The following is a 21,377-nucleotide window of genomic DNA, read 5'->3' as shown; positions in this document are numbered from 1 at the left end:
GTTCTCGGAACGGCTGGCTTTCTCCTATCCTGCCTTCCTTCTCTCTTCACTCTCTGGACGGTAAGACCTTAGCAGTTAGGCCCTCTAACTGTGTATCAAACCTCAAAAAAAAAAGTCGTTTCCATAACAAAACGAATCCGCTATCATGTTTCTCGAGAAATCGATGACACCACCCGAACTTGTCGTTCCTACACCACTGAAGATTGGGTTCTTGATAATTTTGGTATTCATAGTTGTTGTTGTTGTTGTTGTTGTAGCGGTGTAGCTGTACCGAGGGGTTGATGGTCTCTAGCCAAGATTACTTGGCCCGTTCTGAACCGCGGTCAATTTGAAAATTTGATGGATAATTTGATCTTGCCTTCTGTCCTACTGTTAAAATAAAGAGATTCAAAGTACATAATTTTATCTACCAGGTCGAACAATAGGTATTCCAGGTCTACATTATACCTTGCTTATCCTGTTCCAATAGGTCATCATAAGACCAGCCACACACAACACTATCAGGTAGAACTGACAAGTGGACCTGATCAGATGTACCTGTTAGGTCTGCCTGACAGTGGCTAGCCTACGCTTCTTCATAGGGCCTGAACTAACCTGTTCTAACCGTTTATGTTCTTCTTTCCCTCCAGAGGCCACCAAGGTATGATCCAAAATCAAATTCAACTTACCTCAACAGAGTCTGTAAGCCAGACAACAATCTTGGAAGTATAAATTTAAAAATTTTAAACTAAATTTTAAAAATATTATTTATGAATAATTTATTCTTCAAGTCCCATGTTTCTTGCGCAGATATACTCGTACGTATAACCAAGTCTAATCTGGGGTTCTTCTCTGTCCAAGGTTTGGAATATACTGATTTCTGAACCAGGGAGAGACTTGTTGATCTATAATCTATAGCGATTAATCCTTGGATCCTTTCACTGCTCAGAATAAATTTCATACCCTACATGACACACAGAGGTATTTTTATAAGAGGTAAATATAATAAGTTTTAGGGGTATTTTTCACGGGTCGGTGCACATTTTCTGTCCGCGGCTTTAAAATAAAAAAGTAAAAATGTTCAAAAATCGCGATTAATAATAATAATAATAAAAAAATATCGGGTAAAAGAGTTCTACGCCATGTTTTGAGATCGAAAAGAATGGAGAGTTAGTTGGACACTCAGAGTTAAAGTGACCGATTACATCAAACCAGTTTTTATTTACGTTTTGGAAGCATAAAAAAGGTCCAGGCCCTGAAATGAACAGCAATATGAATAATTCCAGGCCCGAACTTAACAGTTCCTAGGCCTACACCACATTGTAGCGGGACCTATGCAGGGTGTCCAACTATGATTACCTTAAACAAGGGATGATGTGGTTTACAAGCTACAAGTCAACGATAGGGGAATTGTAGCCATACCCTAATCTCGCGTGCGCTTGTAAAGTACGTCATAACTTTCAGAAATGAGCCCCTACAAATTACATTACTCAGGGACAACCTGTAATATACCTAATACCTACTATACCTGCTAAAATTTGATGGTCAAATCGCGTTGATTTTATTACATAAAATAGAGAGTTTTGCAACCAAAATTAGCGCCCCGTTAATGGAGCAGTTGCAGTTGGGTGGAAATTATGAATAAAAGGTAGATTCCAAATCCCAACACAGCTAGGTACCTACATAAAAAAATACCTATATTTCAACTTTATAAAAAGAAAGAAAAAAGCTAAAGACTTGATAAAATAATAATTAATAAATCCTCATTTTCTCTTTATTTATTATTCATAATACCTACATAAAATTATAAAACTCAAGTACATTTTTTTTTTTCTAAATAAAAAAACTCTGAACAAAACGATACATAATACAAAGTGTAGGTACAAAGTACAAACTTACAAAAGCTGCGATTGAATAAAACAAACTACCTGCCTATACAATAAGAGTTCCTAAAAATGTACAATAGGTACCTCTAAAAAATAAATAAATTTTAACAACAGTCAAGTAGTCAAGTCCCATTTAATGGGTACTTTTTAATAACTTAGAAGATTATTCGCGCAGAATAAATTTAAAATTATATTTCTTATTTTTGACACTTGAATACTTGATCAATAAGATAGGTCCAATATGATCTATTCAAAAATTTACCTAAACGAGCCAGAGAGTTTTTAGGAAGGGTAAAGTATAAAATATTCAAGTGCATTGGAAAGGTCTTCAAGAAAGTGTACAACAAAGCGCATGAGATACGCTCACTAAATAAATGATATAAAATTGGCTTGGCTTTCAAAGCTTTCTTGGTTCCTACGAGTATCCTGTACTAGGTACAAAGAAAAAACCCTTAAATGTTTAAATCTTTAATCCGTAACACACACACACACACACACACACACACACACACACACACACACACACACACACACACACACACACACACACACACACACACACAGAGAGAAATTTTTCTAATGTGATTTTTGGAATCGTGGATGCATAAGGAGTAAGAATAACTAAAAATTTCACAATTCTAAGCAATGTACAGACAAATCTACAATTATATTTTTAGATACCCTGGTACCCCACACTGGCTGAATATCAGAATTTGCATTTGTACCTAGTAAATTCTCACCTAGTATGTATGTAGGTACCTAGTAAATTCTCAACCATCTCATGGGGAAAACATTCCATTTTTATGGCTGTTGGAGGCCAGACCTACTCTTGAGCTGTGTCCACAAATAGTCAAGCCCGTTGATCAATTGTTAAGGTGAATCTACTTTGTCAAGGCAGTGTACGGTTTCAGTCGACGTCGATCAACAGTGTTGACTATGTTTGGACACACCTTTATAATCTTAGGTCCATTTTCTTACATCTTGTTTTAATCAACTATTCTGGATTCTAGGTATGAATACTTACATAAATAGGTATGTTATACAAACATAATTATACAATGGGCAGGGTGGATATGGTTTGGATATATTATGTTGAGACGACTCTCCAGGGGAAATAGCTCAACCTTTTATGGCGCAGAGTTCGCCGGACTTCGAGATGCCGCTCACTGGGGAAGATAAGTGGGAGGCTTAAGTGAATCGTACTTTTCTTTTTTTTTAAAGAGGTTTGATAGAGGGAACTGTAACTGGTAAGGTCTTATCATCCCGAAATCGAAGAGAGAAGAAAGACAGGATAGGAGAAAGCCAGCCGTTCCGAGAACGAACTCGAATCCGCAGCCTAGCGCTTACAGGGCAGACGTGCTACTAGGGGAAGATAATTGAGAAGCGTCAGTGAATCGTAAAAGACACTGTTCAGTTGTCCCCTACATAGCTTAAAAGGTTCTCACCATTTTTTATCAACTGAATGGGCTGATCGCTGTCGTTTTTCTTGTGGCTAGGGGGAAAGGGTTTGGTCCAAATACTGAGGTTGTGCCAAGACAATACCAAGCCATCTTGAGGGGTTGACATCCCCACGTGCTAGCAAGTTATCTGTGGAAGGAGAAAAGTGGTAAAAGATCAGTTATAAGTGGAAGATGAGTTACTGATGAGTTAGGAGGGGGAAAGGGTTTGGTCCAAATACTGAGGTTGTGCCAAGACAATACCAAGCCATCTTGAGGGGTTGACATCCCCACGTGCTAGCAAAAGTTATCTGTGGAAGGAGAAAAGTGGTAAAAGATCAGTTATAAGTGGAAGACGAGTTACTGATGAGTTAGGTACCTATCAATTTGATACAGATGGGTTGGTTTTATTACAGAACTGAAAGTTCAAGGATTAACTTTGTGCTTTTTGAAATTGAAAGTTGAAAGATTTGACTGGACTACTCGACTTGACAAAACACAAAAAGACAAAAACAAAACACCATGAACAAAGACCAAACACAACACCAGTGTTGTCAAATTCTTCATATCAGATTACCGTACACCATATTTTACCGTACCGCATTGTTGAGAAGTTTGTTGTGTGGGTCACAAAAAGTACAGGGTGAGCGAAAAGCCTTTATCGTGGAGTCTGAGGACTGTGGACATGAGGAAATAGAGGGTAAAAGTGAAGCCTTGCTTTTTAACATGTTGGCAACACTGTTCAATGTGTAAACAACTAAAACAACAACAAAAACAAAAATAAAATCCTTTCGGATTTGAGGTTACAACTTTTTCGAGTTTCAAACACTTTTCCAAAATGAAGTAAGTTATTTTATCCATTTTCATCCCTATAAATCGCTCTTAAAATTGCTTATCCACCACTTCTATGCATTCCTTGTGTTCTCATACCACTTGATCTTTCTTTTCAGACTCGGGCTTTGCGCGTACAGTGGGTACAAGATCTACCCAGGACATGGAAAGACCCTGGTCAAAGTTGACGGAAAGGTAAAGTAGATATTGATCTCTATTACTTGACCACAGCCCATAGATACCTTCTAAACTAAGAAATTTACAAAGATATGTGATGAGAAGTCGTTCGTTCTTGTGTCTGATAGCTGCTATTATTGTCAACCAATCCTCAAATTCTAATCCTGTTGACTATCTGCCACTGGGAGGATAGTAAGGTCCAGTTTTACCGCTGTGGATTGTCTCAGGATTGAGTTCAATCTGAGCTATTAAGTATAGGGGAATCCTTATCCTTGTTTTATCTTAATCTCAAGTTGGTGAACCCCAGCATTAGTCCCAGAGTGTCTCATCAAAATGATTTGTCAAAAATGGCCATTTGCCCAAGTTGGTCTTATCAAGTTGTATTTTACAAAGTTTCAACTCCTAGGGACTTGTTTCACAAAAAAAACTTGCAAAAGATAAAAAATAAAATAAAATGTCTACTTACATTACTTTTTGAATAGGACTATAGAGCTCTGAGCTCCTCTTCCCTAGCAGTAGGTAGAGGTACTGCTATTGTCAAATCCTCAAATTATAATTGCAAATTTCCTGACCGTGACTGGGATTGAACCTATGCCCTCTTTTTTAACTGGTGAGTGTCAACCATTATAGGTACCACTGAAAAAACTGTATGTTGCTCTCTGCTCCACTTCACTCTGTTTTTAACCTTAATCTAAATTGCTTGTATTTGCTTTATTTCAGTCATTCACTTTCATCAACTCAAAATGTGAGTCCTCGTTCAAAATGAGGAGAAATCCTCGTAAAGTGACATGGACCGTATTGTACAGGTATGTTGTTTCTGTGAAGAGTTGCATTTGGGTTAAAAGTTATAAAGTGTCAATTCCTGTATAGAAAGTTGTGAAAAATCCAGTTCTGAGGTCAAAACTTAAAAAAAAAATAATTTTAAAAGGTCTTCAATTCCACTTTATTTGCTTTTCTAGAAAAAAAAAAGTTCAATGAGTTGTCATATCACTAAACAAGTAATGCTTGAAAATACATGTGCACTAACACAATACACTAGTGTTGCCTGCATGGGAGCTTTGATCAGGACAGTTGATAGGATGTTATTGCATATGAGAGCATACCTGTGCTGTGACATCAGTTAAAAGTTTCTTTTCCCTCCTGCTCTTTGACTTTGATACCTCACCTAAGTACGAGTAAGTGCACCTGGTTTATTGTTTGAGCTCTAAATAAAAAATGGGGATTAAAATAAAATAAATTGGTATAAGCCTGTGATCTGCAATTTGTAATTTTTTAAACTCTTCCTCCCTTCTCATTACAGACGCAAACAGAAGAAGGGACAAGAGGAAGAAGCTACGAGGAAACGTACCCGAAGAACTCACAAATTCCAGAGAGCTATTGTAGGTGCCAGTATCAATGATATTCTAGCCAAGAGAAATGTCAAGCCAGAAATCAGAAAGGCCCAGAGAGAGCAGGCTATCAAGGCTGCAAAAGAACAGAAGAGAGCACAGAAAGAGGCCAAGAAACCACCCCCACCCACTAAAGTAAGCCAAATATATTTCTTTGCAACCCATGTTAACGTTTTTTGAGAATTTTGATGAGCAGTAAACTTTTGTGGGGGAATGTACTTTCATGTGAAAGTGTAAGAGTAAAAATTAATACATCAAACTGGTCCAAGTCCAATTTAAATAAATGTTGAGCAATTGTGTACCTACAGAGTACATTTATATTTATTTTCTTGAACTAATGGAAACCTTGTTTTCTTTATTTTCAGGGCAAAGCCAAGCCCAAGCAAGCCAAGCAGCCCAAACAACCCAAAGTAGCAGCTGGCAAACAAAGAGTTGCTGTCAAACGATAAATTGAACACATCTCTTGACTTGTGTGCTTTGTTATTTTGTAATTCTGTGTTGATATTTTTTTATTATCTAAATATAAAACAAACTTTGATCTATACCAATAAAAGAGATTGTTTTTCTTTACACAAAATATGTATATTATAAATTATTTGCATTTAAAATTCTCTTTAATGACAGTAAGACGTTAGTATTTTACAGTTCCCTCTTTATATTGAAAAAAAACTGACTTTCTCCTATCTTTGATTTTGGAACATGGGACCTCCTTGGTACAGTTCCCTCTATAAAAACTCTTGGATTACTGATAGCAGCTTTATATCCAGGTGGTTCAGTTCTAGATTAGGAGATAACCTGGTTAATTATATCCACATTAGACACAAGTGTTCAGTCAGACATTATTTTTACATGAGTGTGGTGATGGTACAGAACTGTTGAGAACTAAAATCCCAACTTCTGTTTATTATCATTAGGATGTCCAGCAACCAGGGTTGTATTGGGCTAGGGCAAGCACTCGAAATGATTGTCATTTGTTGATCATATTTGACATGGGATTCAGAAACAAAATTCTAAAGAGGTTGCTTTCAGGAACAGGGATCATGAAAAGACTGCCTGCTACAACAACAACAACATGAAAAGACTGCCTTAACAGGGAGGATTTTGTGTATCACAAGCTCTGCATAGAAAACGGTATCTATACCTACCTGACCAGGTAGGTACATATTTATTTTAAGCCCAAAACTTTTTGACCAGGAAATCCAAAAGTTTCAAGAAAGCAGACCACTGAAATGAGGGAAAATGGGATCAAATTCAAATCCCCGCCGAAATTCCATACAACAACGAGCACAAAAGGATAAACGAAAATCAGCTGACTTTAGTAAACAAACCGGATTAAAAAACTGACGTGTTTTTGATTTAAAAACAGCTGATTTAAAGAAAAAGCTTTTTTTTTGTTCTTTTTTTTTCATTCTTCATTCAGCATCAGCAAGTGATTTTCGCTGTGTAATCAAGTTCGTTTCGTTTCTAAAATCTAAATCCATTTTCTGTTCAACTTTTTTATTTTATTCCAATTTATTAACGCCAACATAAATAACTGTGGATGAATAAGAAATAAAAGTGCCATGTTGAGAAGTGCGATTCTCGCTTTTCTGGCGATTGCCGTTGTTGGTAAGTTAAAGTTTCAATAAAGATTTCCTCGGAAAATTTCAGTTTCCAGAATATTCAAATGTATGTGTTATCAACTACCTGTACATAAGATTATTCATTATTGCGTCGTATTACTCAAATTTACTTTGTATAAGATCTAAAAAAAAAAAAAAAAAAAAAAAAAAAAAAACATTTTACATTTAATGACATCTGTCTATTGCGTTTTATTGTGAGAAGCATCAAACATTTATTTGTACAGGCCTTTATCCTTTTGTTATTCAACCACCTTACCTATGATATATCATAGTTGCCTTGTGTGATTCCATTGTAGCAATATCCAAGGTCAGTGATGATATTACACTTAACTGAAGCAAGGCAATGTTTCAGAAAGAGTACCAAACCTACTTCCCAAGATTTCTATAGAAAAAGAGCTAATTTATAATGGCTGGGACCACAGTCTACAGAAAAAGACCTAATTTATAATGGTTAGGACCACAGTCTACAGAAAAAGACCTAATTTATAATGAATGGTTAGGACCACAGTCTACAGAAAAAGACCTAATTTATAATGGCTGGGACCACAGTCCAAGTTTAAACTTGGTCTAAAGGTGTGTCCAAACATAATTAACCATGTCATTTGATGATGACTGAAACCATACTACCATACACTGACACTTGACAACATAGATTCTCCTCATTGATCAATGACATCAACCATTATGGACACAATTTAATTAAGGGTGTGTTTATCAATCATTGGAAATGTCCTGTGTACGTACACAGTGGATTTTGTAGGTAATCAATTTATGAATAGAGAGTAGCTATAAGGGCTCATCATCTCAAAATCAAAAATAGGAGAAAGATCATGCCACAGGTTCAATTGCCACCTGAATCAGATTTTATCTTGAACGAATAATGTTTGTTCTTGGGACAGCTGGCTTTCTCCTATTGTGGGGGAATGTACTTTCATGTGAAAGTGTAAGAGTAAAAATTAATACATCAAACTGGTCCAAGTCCAATTTAAATAAATGTTGAGCAATTGTGTACCTACAGAGTACATTTATATTTATTTTCTTGAACTAATGGAAACCTTGTTTTCTTTATTTTCAGGGCAAAGCCAAGCCCAAGCAAGCCAAGCAGCCCAAACAACCCAAAGTAGCAGCTGGCAAACAAAGAGTTGCTGTCAAACGATAAATTGAACACATCTCTTGACTTGTGTGCTTTGTTATTTTGTAATTCTGTGTTGATATTTTTTTATTATCTAAATATAAAACAAACTTTGATCTATACCAATAAAAGAGATTGTTTTTCTTTACACAAAATATGTATATTATAAATTATTTGCATTTAAAATTCTCTTTAATGACAGTAAGACGTTAGTATTTTACAGTTCCCTCTTTATATTGAGGGCCGGGAGAGAAGAATCCTGAGAAATGAGAAAGAACCTCTGTAACATAAAACGATAAAAGTCTTGTAATAGTGGTTGATTCATAATATCGCAGCGCGAACGACATGCCCAATGAAGAAAGAACTGCAAAAAAATCATGTTTTGAGTTTTGATTATGAATGATTAGGATGATGGACACTTTGTTTATTGAAAATTTCCATATTCCACCTGTTGCAGTTTCTAATAGCCTCCTTCCCAATGGAGTTTCTAAAGCTGTGTCCACAGTCCACACATAGTCGACGCCGTCGATCGATAACGTGAAGAGGTGAATCTATGTTGTCGAGGCAGTGTACGGTTTCAGTCGACGCCGCGTCGACTATGTGTGGACACAGCTTCAGGGTTAGGTTGGAGAGAACGCCTCCGGTGTTAACTTCGCCTGGGGATTACCTCCCACTAAAGATAAAGAGTAGATACCAATTATTATGATTTTATTTATTCACTAAAGATAATAAAAAAGAATATTTTACTATAGTATTTATTCCTCTGTTTGGGTTTTCAGGCATATCAGCCGTATTCACAGGACCTCATGAAGGTAGAATCAATGGACTCAATGGAAGACCTCCCACTAAAGATAAAGAGTAGATACCAATTATTATGATTTTATTTATTCACTAAAGATAATAAAAAAGAATATTTTACTATAGTTTTTATTCCTCTGTTTGGGTTTTCAGGCATATCAGCCGTATTCACAGGACGTGATGAAGGTAGAATCAATGGACTCAATGGACATATCAAACCTAAAAAAAAAACTGAATGTAGATTGTGTACTTCCTAGCATGCTTAATTTCTAATAGGCTTGATTTTAATACTAAGGTTTAAACAAACAATTCAGATTGCTTAACTAAGTGGGTTAACCTTGTGTATGTACACATCTCCATGGTAGCTCTGTGGTTATTTGGTGTGTTGTTAGTAAATTTGACAAACATGTCAGACTCTTATATTATAGCCAGCAATTCATTGAAATTTATTATGCTACTTAGGTAGGTAGGTAGGTACCTACCTAGGGAATGTGTCAAATATAATCAACTATTTTATTTTCACTCTCATATCTCCCTTCTACCTAGTTCTTACCTGCTTATACTAACTTACCTATGTAGGTAATCTACATTGCACTTGTTTTTTATTTTGGCAAGTGATCAAAGGTCATTTAGAATAATTCATGAAGATAAAAAAGTTTTTATGTATTAATTTGTATAATTAACATTGTTCAATAATCTCAACACTTGCTTGTTCAGTTACACAAGACATGTTGATAAATGATAAACCCAAGTACAAAAAATGGGAAGAAAAACATATTGATAGCTGATACCAGTCTTTGGCCCCTGAAATCACCTATGTAACATGCAAGAAAGTTGTTCCTTCTTTATTTTTGCTTGCCTGGACTTCCAGCAGTCACTACTGACAAAAAATGTGGGAAAGCATCCTATTAAAAGCTGTTATCTTGGAAGTACTGATGCTGATTATTAGTATCAAGTTCTGATTCTGATGCCAGTTATTGGTATGATTTTCCTTATGGTGTTATACCTACCTACCTACCTAAAGATGTGAATATGACGGGGTTAATAGTCTGAATACCTATTGTATTTTGAGTACCTACCTACTGGCTTTGTTCTTGTTTTTAGATAAGATAACAACCAAGTAAGTAGATAACCTATGTCTAAGCAGTTCATAAAGTTGCTGAGCACGATTTTCTAGTTTTGTAATTGACCTACATAGTTCTAGGTTCGAGCTGTTATAAAAATGCAGATTTTCTTTGTTTGATGTTATGATGTGTGACACAGCAAAATCCAAGTCCTCCATTGCTTTGGTTTTATAAACAAAGAAACATGTTTGTTTAAATTTGTTTGTAAGTAAGTTGTATTTTGTCATATCATCGCCGTTTACATTTGGTAGCAATGAAACAACTTCTACATTGGACTCGTGTGGTCTGTGCCTATGTATTTTCACAAAGACAAGGAACTCTGAAATTCACACATTTACTTGCGTTTGTTTCTTTGTTAATTTTAAACCCAAGTAAATTAAGTGTTTATCTAAAAGAAAGAAAAAATAAAGAAATTATGTAGGTACTGTGTATAAGTCCAATCGTCCAATGGAATACCATGTTATGTGGGGTCTTCAAATTATCCAATGATTCATTTACATTTACTAGGTAGAACAGAGAACACCTATGAGTAAGAGTTCAGTTGAGAGATGAGAGAAGATAATATTCAAATTATCCAATGATTCATTTACATTTACTAGGTAGAACAGAGAACACCTATGAGTAAGAGTTCAGTTGAGAGATGAGAGAAGATACGTGCTTTAAAAGCGATTTTTGATTTTTTGTTGAAAATTCCTATTATGATTTTATCATCAATAGTCGTGCTGGTGTATTGTAAATCAATAAATACCAACAAGGGGACCTTGATATTAGCTAAAGGGGGTGCTGTCGATCAAATGATGGTAAAACGAGGGGATGGGATCTCAAGATGTGGGATTTAATTGAGGTTTCTAATTCACGGAATACGGGTGGATAAAATAAGTGTACGGAATACGGGTCCTAAATATTATGATTAGGTATTGTAATTGGTAGAGGATAGAGGAAGATGGACGATTGGACGCCTAGTAAATTATTATTATTATTAATATTTTATTATTCTTTTTTTAGAGTTTTGACAGAGGGAACTGTAACTGCTAAGGGCTAATCGTCCCGAAATCCAAGAGAGAGAAGGAAGACAGGATAGGATAGAACCCGCGACCTAGCGCTTACAAGGCAGACGCTCTACCAACCAAGCTAACTAGGCTGGCAGAAGTTGCATTTAGATTTTCATATTGGTTATATAGTTGGTTACACGTCAGAATCAGAATCCATTAAATAGGTTACATAGTTTTTCACTTGTTCGGCGTGTAAACACCTCGGTGTAAACATGTTATCTCAACTCAATACGTTTTAATGGTAACCAGAATTTATTGAGTATTGTGAATATGCGAGTTAGATTAGGGGGCAGACAGCAGATGTAGATTGTACCACTACCTACTTACTAGATTTAACACAAACAAGGTATACCTAAGTACATGAGTTCATGTTTACTTTCCTTGTCCTATAGGAAGGAAAGTAATGTAATCGGGTGAAATTTTCGATGGTCAGTTTTTAATGCCAAAACACGTTTTAAGGTCCTTGGAGGGAGCCTAAATACAAAGTCAAAAGGGTTTTTTTTTTTTTTTTTTTTTTTTTTTTTTTTACCACACTTGTTGCCAGGCGCCACACTTATGTATTTTCAATGGTTGTCTGAAAGAGGACCTCTGAGTGAAATTTTGTTATATTTTGATTTAATCCAAGGATTAAAGAGTCTGTCCCTTATATTATTTATGTCTCTTCTTGATCTCTTGTGTGCCGCGTCCATTTTATTTTAGGACTATTGCAATGCCTTTACGTGGTCAATCGCTCCCCTCCATTTCAAACACTCCTGAGCTTCGCAAGAGGATCAGGAGTGTTTGAAATGGAGGAGAGCGATTAACCATGTAACCATCCTCTTGCGAAGCTCAGGAGGAGTTCAGTTGGTGTCTCTCATGTTAAGGGAGATGTTTTAATACATGGGTTCCTGTGGTTTATGTCTAAATGATGAATATTATTGTTTGCTGTGATCTCTCAGGTGACTTGTCATATGATTCACTTCTGTAACAATAAAGAAGGTGTAGGCAAGACATACCAACGATTGGCCTTGGAGGCTGAGGAGAAGGAGAAACTGGCCAGTTCCTGTGGTTTATGTCTAAATGATGAATATTATTGTTTGCTGTGATCTCTCAGGTGACTTGTCATATGATTCACTTCTGTAACAATGAAGAAGGTGTAGGCAAGACATACCAACGATTGGCCTTGGAGGCTGAGGAGAAGGAGAAACTGGCCGTGTCTAGTACCCTGGTAAGTTACCCTATTCGATGCTTTAGGCCCGTCCGTCCCACGTTGGAATCGTAGTAGCGTGTCCTTCCTTGATTCTTCTCTGCAAACAATCCCTGCGTAAAATAGAATAGAATATAACCCTGTTTATACTGCAAGAATGAGACTTAAAAATACCCTTATACTGCAAGAATGAGACAGAAAAGTCCCTTAACACCCCACAGTCTAAACAAGGGTTCAAAGGCGATTGAACGATTCGTTTTCTCTTCGACTTATTTACATCGAACACCCAAGTAGTAGCAGTACGGTAGATTGATGAGTTCAAAGGCGATTGAACGATTCGTTTTCTCTTCGACTTATTTACATCGAACACCCAAGTAGTAGCAGTACGGTAGATTGATGATATTAGGGGTATTTTATTTATGTGAAATGGAAATTTTTCCTAATCCAAAATATTCCACTGTGGTCACTTTTTTTATCCCCACCACAGTGCTTTTTGTACTGGAATACTGGATAATAAAATGCAAAGTCAGCTGATTTCTTCTTCCATTTACTAGTTCAAATGCTAATAATGAAAAAAGTGGATTTGTTGGAAAAAAAAGATGGCGACAAAAGGATACAAGTTTTTTTCTCTTCCAACAGAGGTGAAAATTTTTTCACTCAAATCCAAAAATATCCAAAAGAAAAGGAGGGGAAGTGAATAATAAAATACAAAAAATGGACGAAATGGAAAAATTTTCACTTTTTTCCAACGTTGCCACAAAATAAAATACGCGTATTGATACCTATATCATATGACTCATTTCATCATGGCACGATGACTCTTAATATTGCTTGCGGGGAGACCCTATGGAATCAAAATGTGATTCACGGTTAGCCTAGTGATAACGCGCTTGTTTGCCATGCAGAAGAGACTGGGTTCGAATCCCACCATCGACAAACGTTTGCACTCATTTTTAGATTGCAAATATTTCAACGGGTTATCTTCTGGCGTTAGTATAGTACCAAGACAGCTCTGGCACACACGTTCCGACGGCCGACGGTCTGACAGAACCGTCTGAGCGTAAGTGGCCGGCAACAGTAAACATTACCGTCTCTCACATAATTACGAGACCCATGGCACTCGATGTGTTAAAAGTGAGACTGGTTACCATTCTTAACAACATACCTATCAATTATTACTTGTCGGATTAATGTTTGCTACTGTATCGCGATTGAACTCCGCATGATGGCAGCACCTGTATGTAACTTGTTCGTAGGGGCTCAGATAAGGCGAATCTGTGATAAGGCTATAATCAAATGTTTAGATTATGGTTATCTTAACTCCACCAGCTAACCAGCTACTAATCTGGGGGCAGAATGACTGGACATTAGGTATAATGGGTAGCAAAAACCAGAGCCAAAACTGGGGGGAGAAAAGCGGGGAATTAGAAAAAGGGGGAAAAAAAAAAAAAAAAAAAAAAAAAAAAAAAAAAAAAATTGAGTGATAGGGTGGCACAAGTTTTAGGAGATTTGGGGAGGAAGAAGTCTATTATTATTGGGTTATTTACCAGATGTAGGATGTTGAAACTTGGAATGCTATATTAGAATCTCGAAGTTCTTGATACAGAGTTTCGTATTTGAGCTCCGAAACTCGGTAAGGTAGTTGATGAAATATCCAAGTACTTAAGTAGATACTGGCCTTGAACTAGGTATGTTATTCTGTAGGAAATTTCCTATTGGAAACTTCGGCTTATTCGTGACTGTGAGCTGTAACAATCGTTCTCTCTCTCTCTCTTTTTTTTTCAATCCGCATGATTCAACACCTGCCAGCCTAGTTGGCTTGGTTGGTAGTGCATCTGCCTTGTAAGCGCTAGGTCGCAAATTCGATCCCCACTCGGGGCGGATTTTATCCTAAACAGACAAGGTTCGGTCTCAGAACGGCTGGCTTTCTCCTATCCTGTCTTCCTTGTCGTTCCGAAAGCGAAGAGAGAAGGAAGATGTAATAGGAGAAAGCCAGCCATTCCGAGAATGAACATTATCCGTTCAGGATCCACCCCGGGCGGAATTGAACCCGCGGTCTAGCGCTTAGAAGACAGACGCGCTACCAACCATAGCAGTTACAGTTCCCTCTATCAAACTCTTAAAAAAACTTATTAGAAACTGCAACAGGTGGAATATGGAAATTTTCAATAAACAAAGTGTCCATCATCCTAATCATTCATAATCAAAACTCAAAACACGATTTTTTTGCAGTTCTTTCTTCATTGGGCATGTCGTTCGCGCTGCGACATTATGAATCAACCACTATTACAAGACTTTTATCGTTTTATGTTACAGAGGTTCTTTCTCATTTCTCAGGATTCTTCTCTCCCGGCCCGCCCCCTCCGTTGAGGGAAACTGTAAAGGAGACCTTTGTGTAGATTGCAAGGAACACAACCGTCTCATGAGATAACGAATCATCATGATGAGATTTATGACTCACAGTCCAGCTGCCATTCGAGTCGATAACAAGAACCAAAGTGATTAGGTTGGTATGCTGTGAGTCAACAGGGAAAAACGCATAGATAACATAGATTTATGATCGCATACATGTAATCTTTGTTCTGCGAATTTTCAGTAGGCAGTTTCACTACACTACAATAGAACATGAATAATGGTGTAATGTAAAATAGAACATGAATAACAACAAGATTTTTTAGGTTTTTCTCCTATCCTGTCTTCCATCTCTTTTTGATTTCAGGATGATAAGACCTTAGCAGTTAGTTCCCTCTATCAAACCTATGGGGTCCTGGCTATTGGTGTAAAAATATGTCGTAAGTATTATGAAATATTCCTTTTCTAATACCCACCATACACGTTCAAACATGACGTTGACAGGCGGCTTGTCAAGCAAGAAGCTCGTGTGGAAGAATGAGGCTCATTGGTTAGGGGACGTTAAACAGAGAGTAGACTAGTGTCTAGCTGTGGTGGGGTCCTGGCTATTGGTGTAAAAATATGTCGTAAGTATTATGAAATATTCCTTTTCTAATACCCACCATACACGTTCAAACATGACATTGACTGGCGGCTTGTCAAGCAAGAAGCTCGTGTGGAAGAAATGAGGCTCATTGGTTAGGGGACGTTAAACAGAGAGTAGACTAGTGTCTAGCTGTGAGACTAGGGAGGAGAAGAGTTAACCCTAACCAGCCTAGCTAGCATTCAGTTTTCAAAGGGTTCTCTCTGCTTTTAAAGAACAAGCACAAGTCTTCAAGCACATTTTTGACTGCGGTTCAGGACGAGCCAATTGAACATGGCCAGAGGCCATCACCCCGGTGTATGGCAGAGAGAAAACAGGATATCCTTTCTTTATTCTGCCATCACCATTCGAACACAGCTGAAGCCTCTACCACAGCGACAACAAATGAGCTTCAGGAGAGGGACCAGAGGCCATCACCCCGGTGTATGGCAGAGAGAAAACAGGATATCCTTTCTTTATTCTGCCATCACCATTCGAACACAGCTGAAGCCGCTACCACAGCGACAACAAATGAGCTTCAGGAGAGGGGAAATCCTCTCAATTTTCGAAAGGAAAATTCGACTTTTCAGTAATTTGTGCTATGTTTTACAGGAATGTCCATGAGTGTGGCGCCATCGATCAGTGTATGACCAAACAGTGGAACAAACTGGAGTTGCCTGAAGACAAATCCTCACCTTGTCAAATGTGTATTAATACCCTGACTGATATAGAGAATGTGCTCAGCACGAATCTGACTGTGGTAAGTGAACATTATGAAAAGTCGACCTAAATCCTCTCAATTTTCGAAAGGAAAATTCGACTTTTCAGTAATTTGTGCTATGTTTTACAGGAATGTCCATGAGTGTGGCGCCATCGGTCATTGTATGACCAAAGAGTGGAACAAACTGGAGTTGCCTGAAGACAAATCCTCACCTTGTCAAATGTGTATTAATACCCTGACTGATCTAGAGAAAGTGCTCAGCACGAATCTGACTGTGGTAAGTGAACATTATGAAAAGTCGACCTTTATTATTATTATTATAAGAGGCTTGATAGAGGGAACTGTAATTGCCAAGGTCTTATCGTCCCGAAATCGAAGAGAGAAGGATGACAGGATAGGAGAAAGTCAGTCATAAAACAATAAAATCCTTTGGTTCTGATAAGAGGCTTGATAGAGGGAACTGTAATTGCCAAGGTCTTATCGTCCCGAAATCGAAGAGAGAAGGATGACAGGATAGGAGAAAGTCGGTCATAAAACAATAAAATCCTTTGTACGATAAGACCTTAGCAGCTACAATTCCCTCTATCAAACCTCTTCATTGCCAGCCTACTTAGCTTGGTTCGTAGCGCGTCTGCCTTGTGAGCGCTAGACCGCAGGTTCGATTCCCGCCCGGGGCGGTTTTTATCCTGAACGGATAATGTTCTTTTACGGAATGGCTGGCTTTCTCCTATCCTGTCTTTCTTCTCTCTTCGATTTCAGGACGATTGGACCTTAGCAGTTACAATTCCCTCTATCACAACTCTTGTTCTTCTCTCTTCGATTTCAGGACGATTGGACCTTAGCAGTTACAATTCCCTCTATCACAACTCTTGGAAGAAGAAGAAGAAGAAGAAAAAAAACATGTAGATTAAAAAGATGGTTTGCTTCTATTTTTAGGATCTCATTGAAGGATTTGTTGAGAAGATCTGCACTCAGGTGTTCATCCCGGCCAAAGTGTGTGACAAATATCTAGATCCTTACATTGAGGAAATTCATAAAGCCATTGTCGCCCATATTAAACCCCAGGTAAAGTATTTATGCTTAACTTTAAACCCTATCTAGATCCTTACATTGAGGAAATTCATAAAGCCATTGTCGCCCATATTAAACCCCAGGTAAAGTATTTATGCTTAACTTTAAACCCCAGGTAAAATATTTGCTTAACTTTAAACCCCAGGTAAAGTATTTTTGCTTAACTTTAAACCCCAGGCAAAGTATTTTTGCTTAACTTTAAACCCTAGGTAAAGTATTTTTGCTTAACTTTAAACCCCAGGTAAAGTATTTTTGCTTAACTTTAAATCCTAGGTAAAGTATTTTTGCTTAACTTTAAACCCCAGGTAAAGTATTTTTGCTTAACTTTAAACCCTAGGTAAAGTATTTATGCAGAAAGAGTCCCCATTTTTATTTATGCGCCTCTAAGAGCACAGAAGGGATTTTTTTTTTTTTTTTTTTTTTTTTTTTACACGACTATGTCAGGCGCCACACTATGTATTTTCAGTGGTGTCTCGAAAGAGGGACCTCTGACGTGAAATTTTTGTTATATTTTGGATTTAATCCAAGGGATTAAACGAGTCTGTCCCTTATATTATTTATTCTCTTCTGATCTCTTGTGGTTGCCGGCGTCCATTTTATTTAGGACTATTCGCAATGCCCTTTAGCGTGGTCAATCGCTCCCGCCTCCATTTCAAACACTCCTGAGTTGCGCAAGAGGATCGAGGAAGTGTTGAAATGGAAGGAGAGCCGATTTAACCATGTAACCATCCCTTGCGGAAGCTAGGAGGAGTTCAGTTGGTGCGTCTCTCATGTTAAGGGAGATTGTTTTAATACATGGGTTCTGTGGTTTTATTCTAAATGATGAATATTATTGTTTGCTGTGGATCTCTCAGGTGACTTGGTCATATGATTCACTTTCTGTAACAATAAAGAAGGTGTAGGCAAGACATACCAACGATTGGCCTTGGAGGCTGAGAGAAGGAGAACTGGCCATGTGTCTAGTACCCTGGTAAGTTACCCCCTATTCGATGCTTTAGGCCCGTCCGTCCACGTTGGAATCGTATAGCGTGTCCTTCCTTGACTTCCTCTTCTCTGCAAACAATCCTGCGTAAAATAGAATAGAATATAACCCTGTTTATACTGCAAGAATGAGACTTAAAAATACCCCTTATACTGCAAGAATGAGACAGAAAAGTCCCTTAACACCCACAGTCTAAACAAGGTCTTACATATGTATTGAAAAAAAAAAAAAAAAGATTAAAAAAAAAAACTTTAAAAAAAAAAAAAAAAAAAAAAAAAAAAAAACAAAAGCATGTCCAGTCCAATCCAGTTCAATTTCCTTTTTGGTATCAGTTCCTATATTTTCTCTCTTCTCCAACTCTTCTAACACTTCTTAATTCCGTAGGTCCTTAATAATATTATGTTATACATCTGTTACAGGAATCGCTGAAGCCCCTAGGTCCTGTTATCATGACTGGAGACTCTGCTGCTGTGTATGGAGGACCATCATCTGAGGTAGCTCCTCTTACCTGTGCTGATGGACAAGTCTACTGGTGTCAAAGCTTAGAGTAAGAATTCAAGTAACCATTATCTCTTAGTAGCGCTGTCAAATTTTGACTTGGCGGGGCGGAGCACAGTGAAATCTGAATTTTCACTCGATTAGTTCGCATTTAGCGTGTACGTGCTAATTCCATGTTAAAAATCAGATACCCACCTACATGATTAAATTTTGTTAGGATTATTATTTTTTAAATAAATTTTTAACTAATTAGTTTTCTGTTTCAAGACCCACTGATTAGTTTTGAGTGATATGAATATGAATAGTATATCAAACTACAAGTGTTTTGGGGATTGGGGTTACCAAATTTTTCATTAATTTAATAATGAATATTTCATTTTCCTTTCTTAAGAAATGTCATGCTGTGGAACATTGCAAGCAAGTCGTATGGGCTCACCAGAGGGTAAGTAACCAAATGTCAATATACAGGGTGCGCAAGAAAAAGACTGACAACGGCTCATTGCAGGTAGATCTCATCATTTCCAACAACATTCTCTGAGTTATTATTATTTATTTATTTATTTTTGGAAGAGGTTTCATAAAGGGAACTGTACTACTAAGGTCTTATCGTCCCGAAATAGAAGAGAGAAGGAAGACATAATAGAAAGCCAGCCGTTCCGAGAACGAACATTATCCGTTCAGGATAAAATTCGCCCCAGGCGTAATCGAACCCGCGGCCTAGCGCTTACAAAGCAGACGCACTACCAACCAACCTAACCAGGCTGGCTCTCTGAGATAATTTCCTGACTTCAACTTCGTTTTTGAGGAAAGTCTAAAAAACCACTGTTTAACAAAACTGACTTCAACTTCGTTTTTGAGGAAAGTCTAAAAAACCACTGTTTCACAAAAAAAAGCACTTTCCTCCCCCATTTTACTTACTTTTCTGTCCTATTTTTCAGAACTCCCCCCTGCCGGAAATCCCCGAGCCGCATCCAGACAGCACGGCCTCACCGCTCTCCTCCCCGCTCAACTCAGCCCGCCTCTCCCCCTCCTCTCCCGAATGTGCACGTGGCCAGAGCTTCTGGTGTGAGGACCTCGCGTCGGCTGCCAGCTGTGGTGCTACCGGCCACTGTATTCAAGCCGTGTGGTCCCATATGAAGGTGAAAGAGGACGGGGACGATGTGTGCAAGATCTGCAAGAATATGGTGGGCCAGGCCCGCGACCAGCTGCAGAGCAACGAGACTCAGGTAATCCATCACGCTACCAGTAGAATATACTTGTTTATCGTGCTTTAAATGGGACTGAAAATTCCCTTTATCCCAGTCTAAACAAGGTATTGAATTTTTGATTGACCGAACGATAGTGAGGTCTATGTTTTAACTCGACAGTTTTGCATTTGGTTTAGATGTCTGAATGTTTGTTTGTTCCGCTATAACTCGCGATTGCCTGGTCCGATTTTGATGAAATTTGGTACATGAGCATAAAACATCAATTAAAACATTGATCCTTGAAATTTGGGGCCCTAGTCTGAGCGGGGTTCATTTTTGGTCTGAGTGAGGTATAAAGTTCACAGAACCACTAGTAGGTGATGCAGTTTTACGATATAAATAAATAACCGTAACCCATAAGCGCCTAGCGTTACGTATTCCTAACGAAACAAGGGTGCTTTGACTATCTATCGTAGCACTCTGTTTGTAAGTTGTAACCTATTATGATTTGTTTGTTTTATTTTGATTTTCAGCAAGATCTGAAGGCCGTGTTTGAAGGATCCTGTAATTTGGTCCCCGTCAAGGTTATTCGTGAGGGATGTGACAAATTGGTGGATGAATTTGTACCCGAACTTATCGAGGTAGGTGGCGTGGGAATATAACTTTAGGTTTTTTTTTTAAAAAAAAACCTAAAGTTATATTAAAAAATGATGTTTGTTGTTAGTTCGCTTCGTTTGTTGTTAGTGTTGACAGAGGAAACTGTAACTCCCAAGGTCTTATATCGTCCCGAAATCGAAGAGAGAAGGAATACAGGATAGAAGAAAGCCAGCCGTTCCGAGAACGAACACTATCCATTCAGGATGAAATCCGCCCCGGTAACTTCAGCTTTAGTCTCTTTCCTCTTCATTGTATATCTTTTTTCAAGAGGTTTGATAGAGGGGATTGTAGCTACTAAGGTCATTCGTTCTGAAAGCGAAGAGAGAAGGAGGAAGCCTGCCGTTCCGAGAACGAACCTTACATATTAAGAATAAAATTTGATGTAAAAATATACCAGGAGATCAGCTGTGATTTTATTCTTTGGTATTATCCAGGGTGCACCACGAGGAGCGAACTAACATTGCACCCCGGGCGAAAATCTTATTACTATTATTATTATTATTTTTTACATCAAGTTCACTGAAGGACAGAAACTTTTTTCATTTATTTATAAAAATATGTATTAACAAAATATTCTTCTCTAGGTCCTCTCGTCTCAAATGAACCCAGACGTTGTGTGTTCAGTAGCGGGTTTATGCAACAATGCTGCTATTGATAGACTGCTCCTCACTGCTGC

The 21,377-nt window shown here is 37.8% G+C and overlaps 3 protein-coding genes and 2 long non-coding RNA genes across 5 annotated transcripts in view; all 5 read left to right on the top strand.

Moving 5' to 3' along the window:
• Nucleotides 1-4,008: 4,008 nt before the first annotated feature.
• Nucleotides 4,009-6,250, top strand: LOC103523531 (60S ribosomal protein L24). The gene is made up of 5 exons (XM_008488573.3): nt 4,009-4,144; nt 4,252-4,327; nt 5,030-5,115; nt 5,610-5,832; nt 6,063-6,250. The coding sequence occupies exons 1-5, from the start codon at nt 4,140-4,142 to the stop codon at nt 6,144-6,146; spliced, it is 474 nt and encodes a 157-aa protein (XP_008486795.1). The 5' UTR covers nt 4,009-4,139; the 3' UTR covers nt 6,147-6,250.
• An 813-nt stretch (nt 6,251-7,063) lies between these two features.
• LOC113473538 lies at nt 7,064-9,285 on the top strand. The gene is made up of 2 exons (XR_003395485.1): nt 7,064-7,305; nt 9,231-9,285. It is a non-coding gene; the product is annotated as an uncharacterized LOC113473538 (long non-coding RNA).
• Nucleotides 9,286-15,363: 6,078 nt separating this feature from the next.
• Nucleotides 15,364-17,407, top strand: LOC103523668. Its single transcript, XM_026833062.1, has 3 exons — nt 15,364-15,403; nt 16,198-16,345; nt 17,243-17,407. The coding sequence occupies exons 1-3, from the start codon at nt 15,399-15,401 to the stop codon at nt 17,405-17,407; spliced, it is 318 nt and encodes a 105-aa protein (XP_026688863.1). The 5' UTR covers nt 15,364-15,398.
• An 818-nt stretch (nt 17,408-18,225) lies between these two features.
• On the top strand, nt 18,226-18,906 carry LOC113473543. Its single transcript, XR_003395489.1, has 2 exons — nt 18,226-18,347; nt 18,779-18,906. It is a non-coding gene; the product is annotated as an uncharacterized LOC113473543 (long non-coding RNA).
• Nucleotides 18,907-19,221: 315 nt separating this feature from the next.
• Nucleotides 19,222-21,377, top strand: part of LOC103523651 (pulmonary surfactant-associated protein B) — a 2,592-nt gene continuing 436 nt past the window's right edge. Inside the window, exons 1-4 of the mRNA XM_026833060.1 lie at nt 19,222-19,299; nt 19,796-20,083; nt 20,578-20,685; nt 21,286-21,377. Coding sequence (XP_026688861.1) covers nt 19,222-19,299; nt 19,796-20,083; nt 20,578-20,685; nt 21,286-21,377 — 566 coding nt within the window. The remainder of the gene's footprint in view (nt 19,300-19,795; nt 20,084-20,577; nt 20,686-21,285) is intronic.

Source organism: Diaphorina citri, unplaced genomic scaffold (genome assembly GCF_000475195.1).
Source record: "Diaphorina citri unplaced genomic scaffold, Diaci psyllid genome assembly version 1.1 scaffold84, whole genome shotgun sequence".
Lineage (NCBI taxonomy): Eukaryota > Metazoa > Arthropoda > Insecta > Hemiptera > Psyllidae > Diaphorina > Diaphorina citri.
The sequence above is the reverse complement of the archived record's forward strand: the minus strand, read 5'-3'. Positions and strand labels throughout refer to the sequence as shown.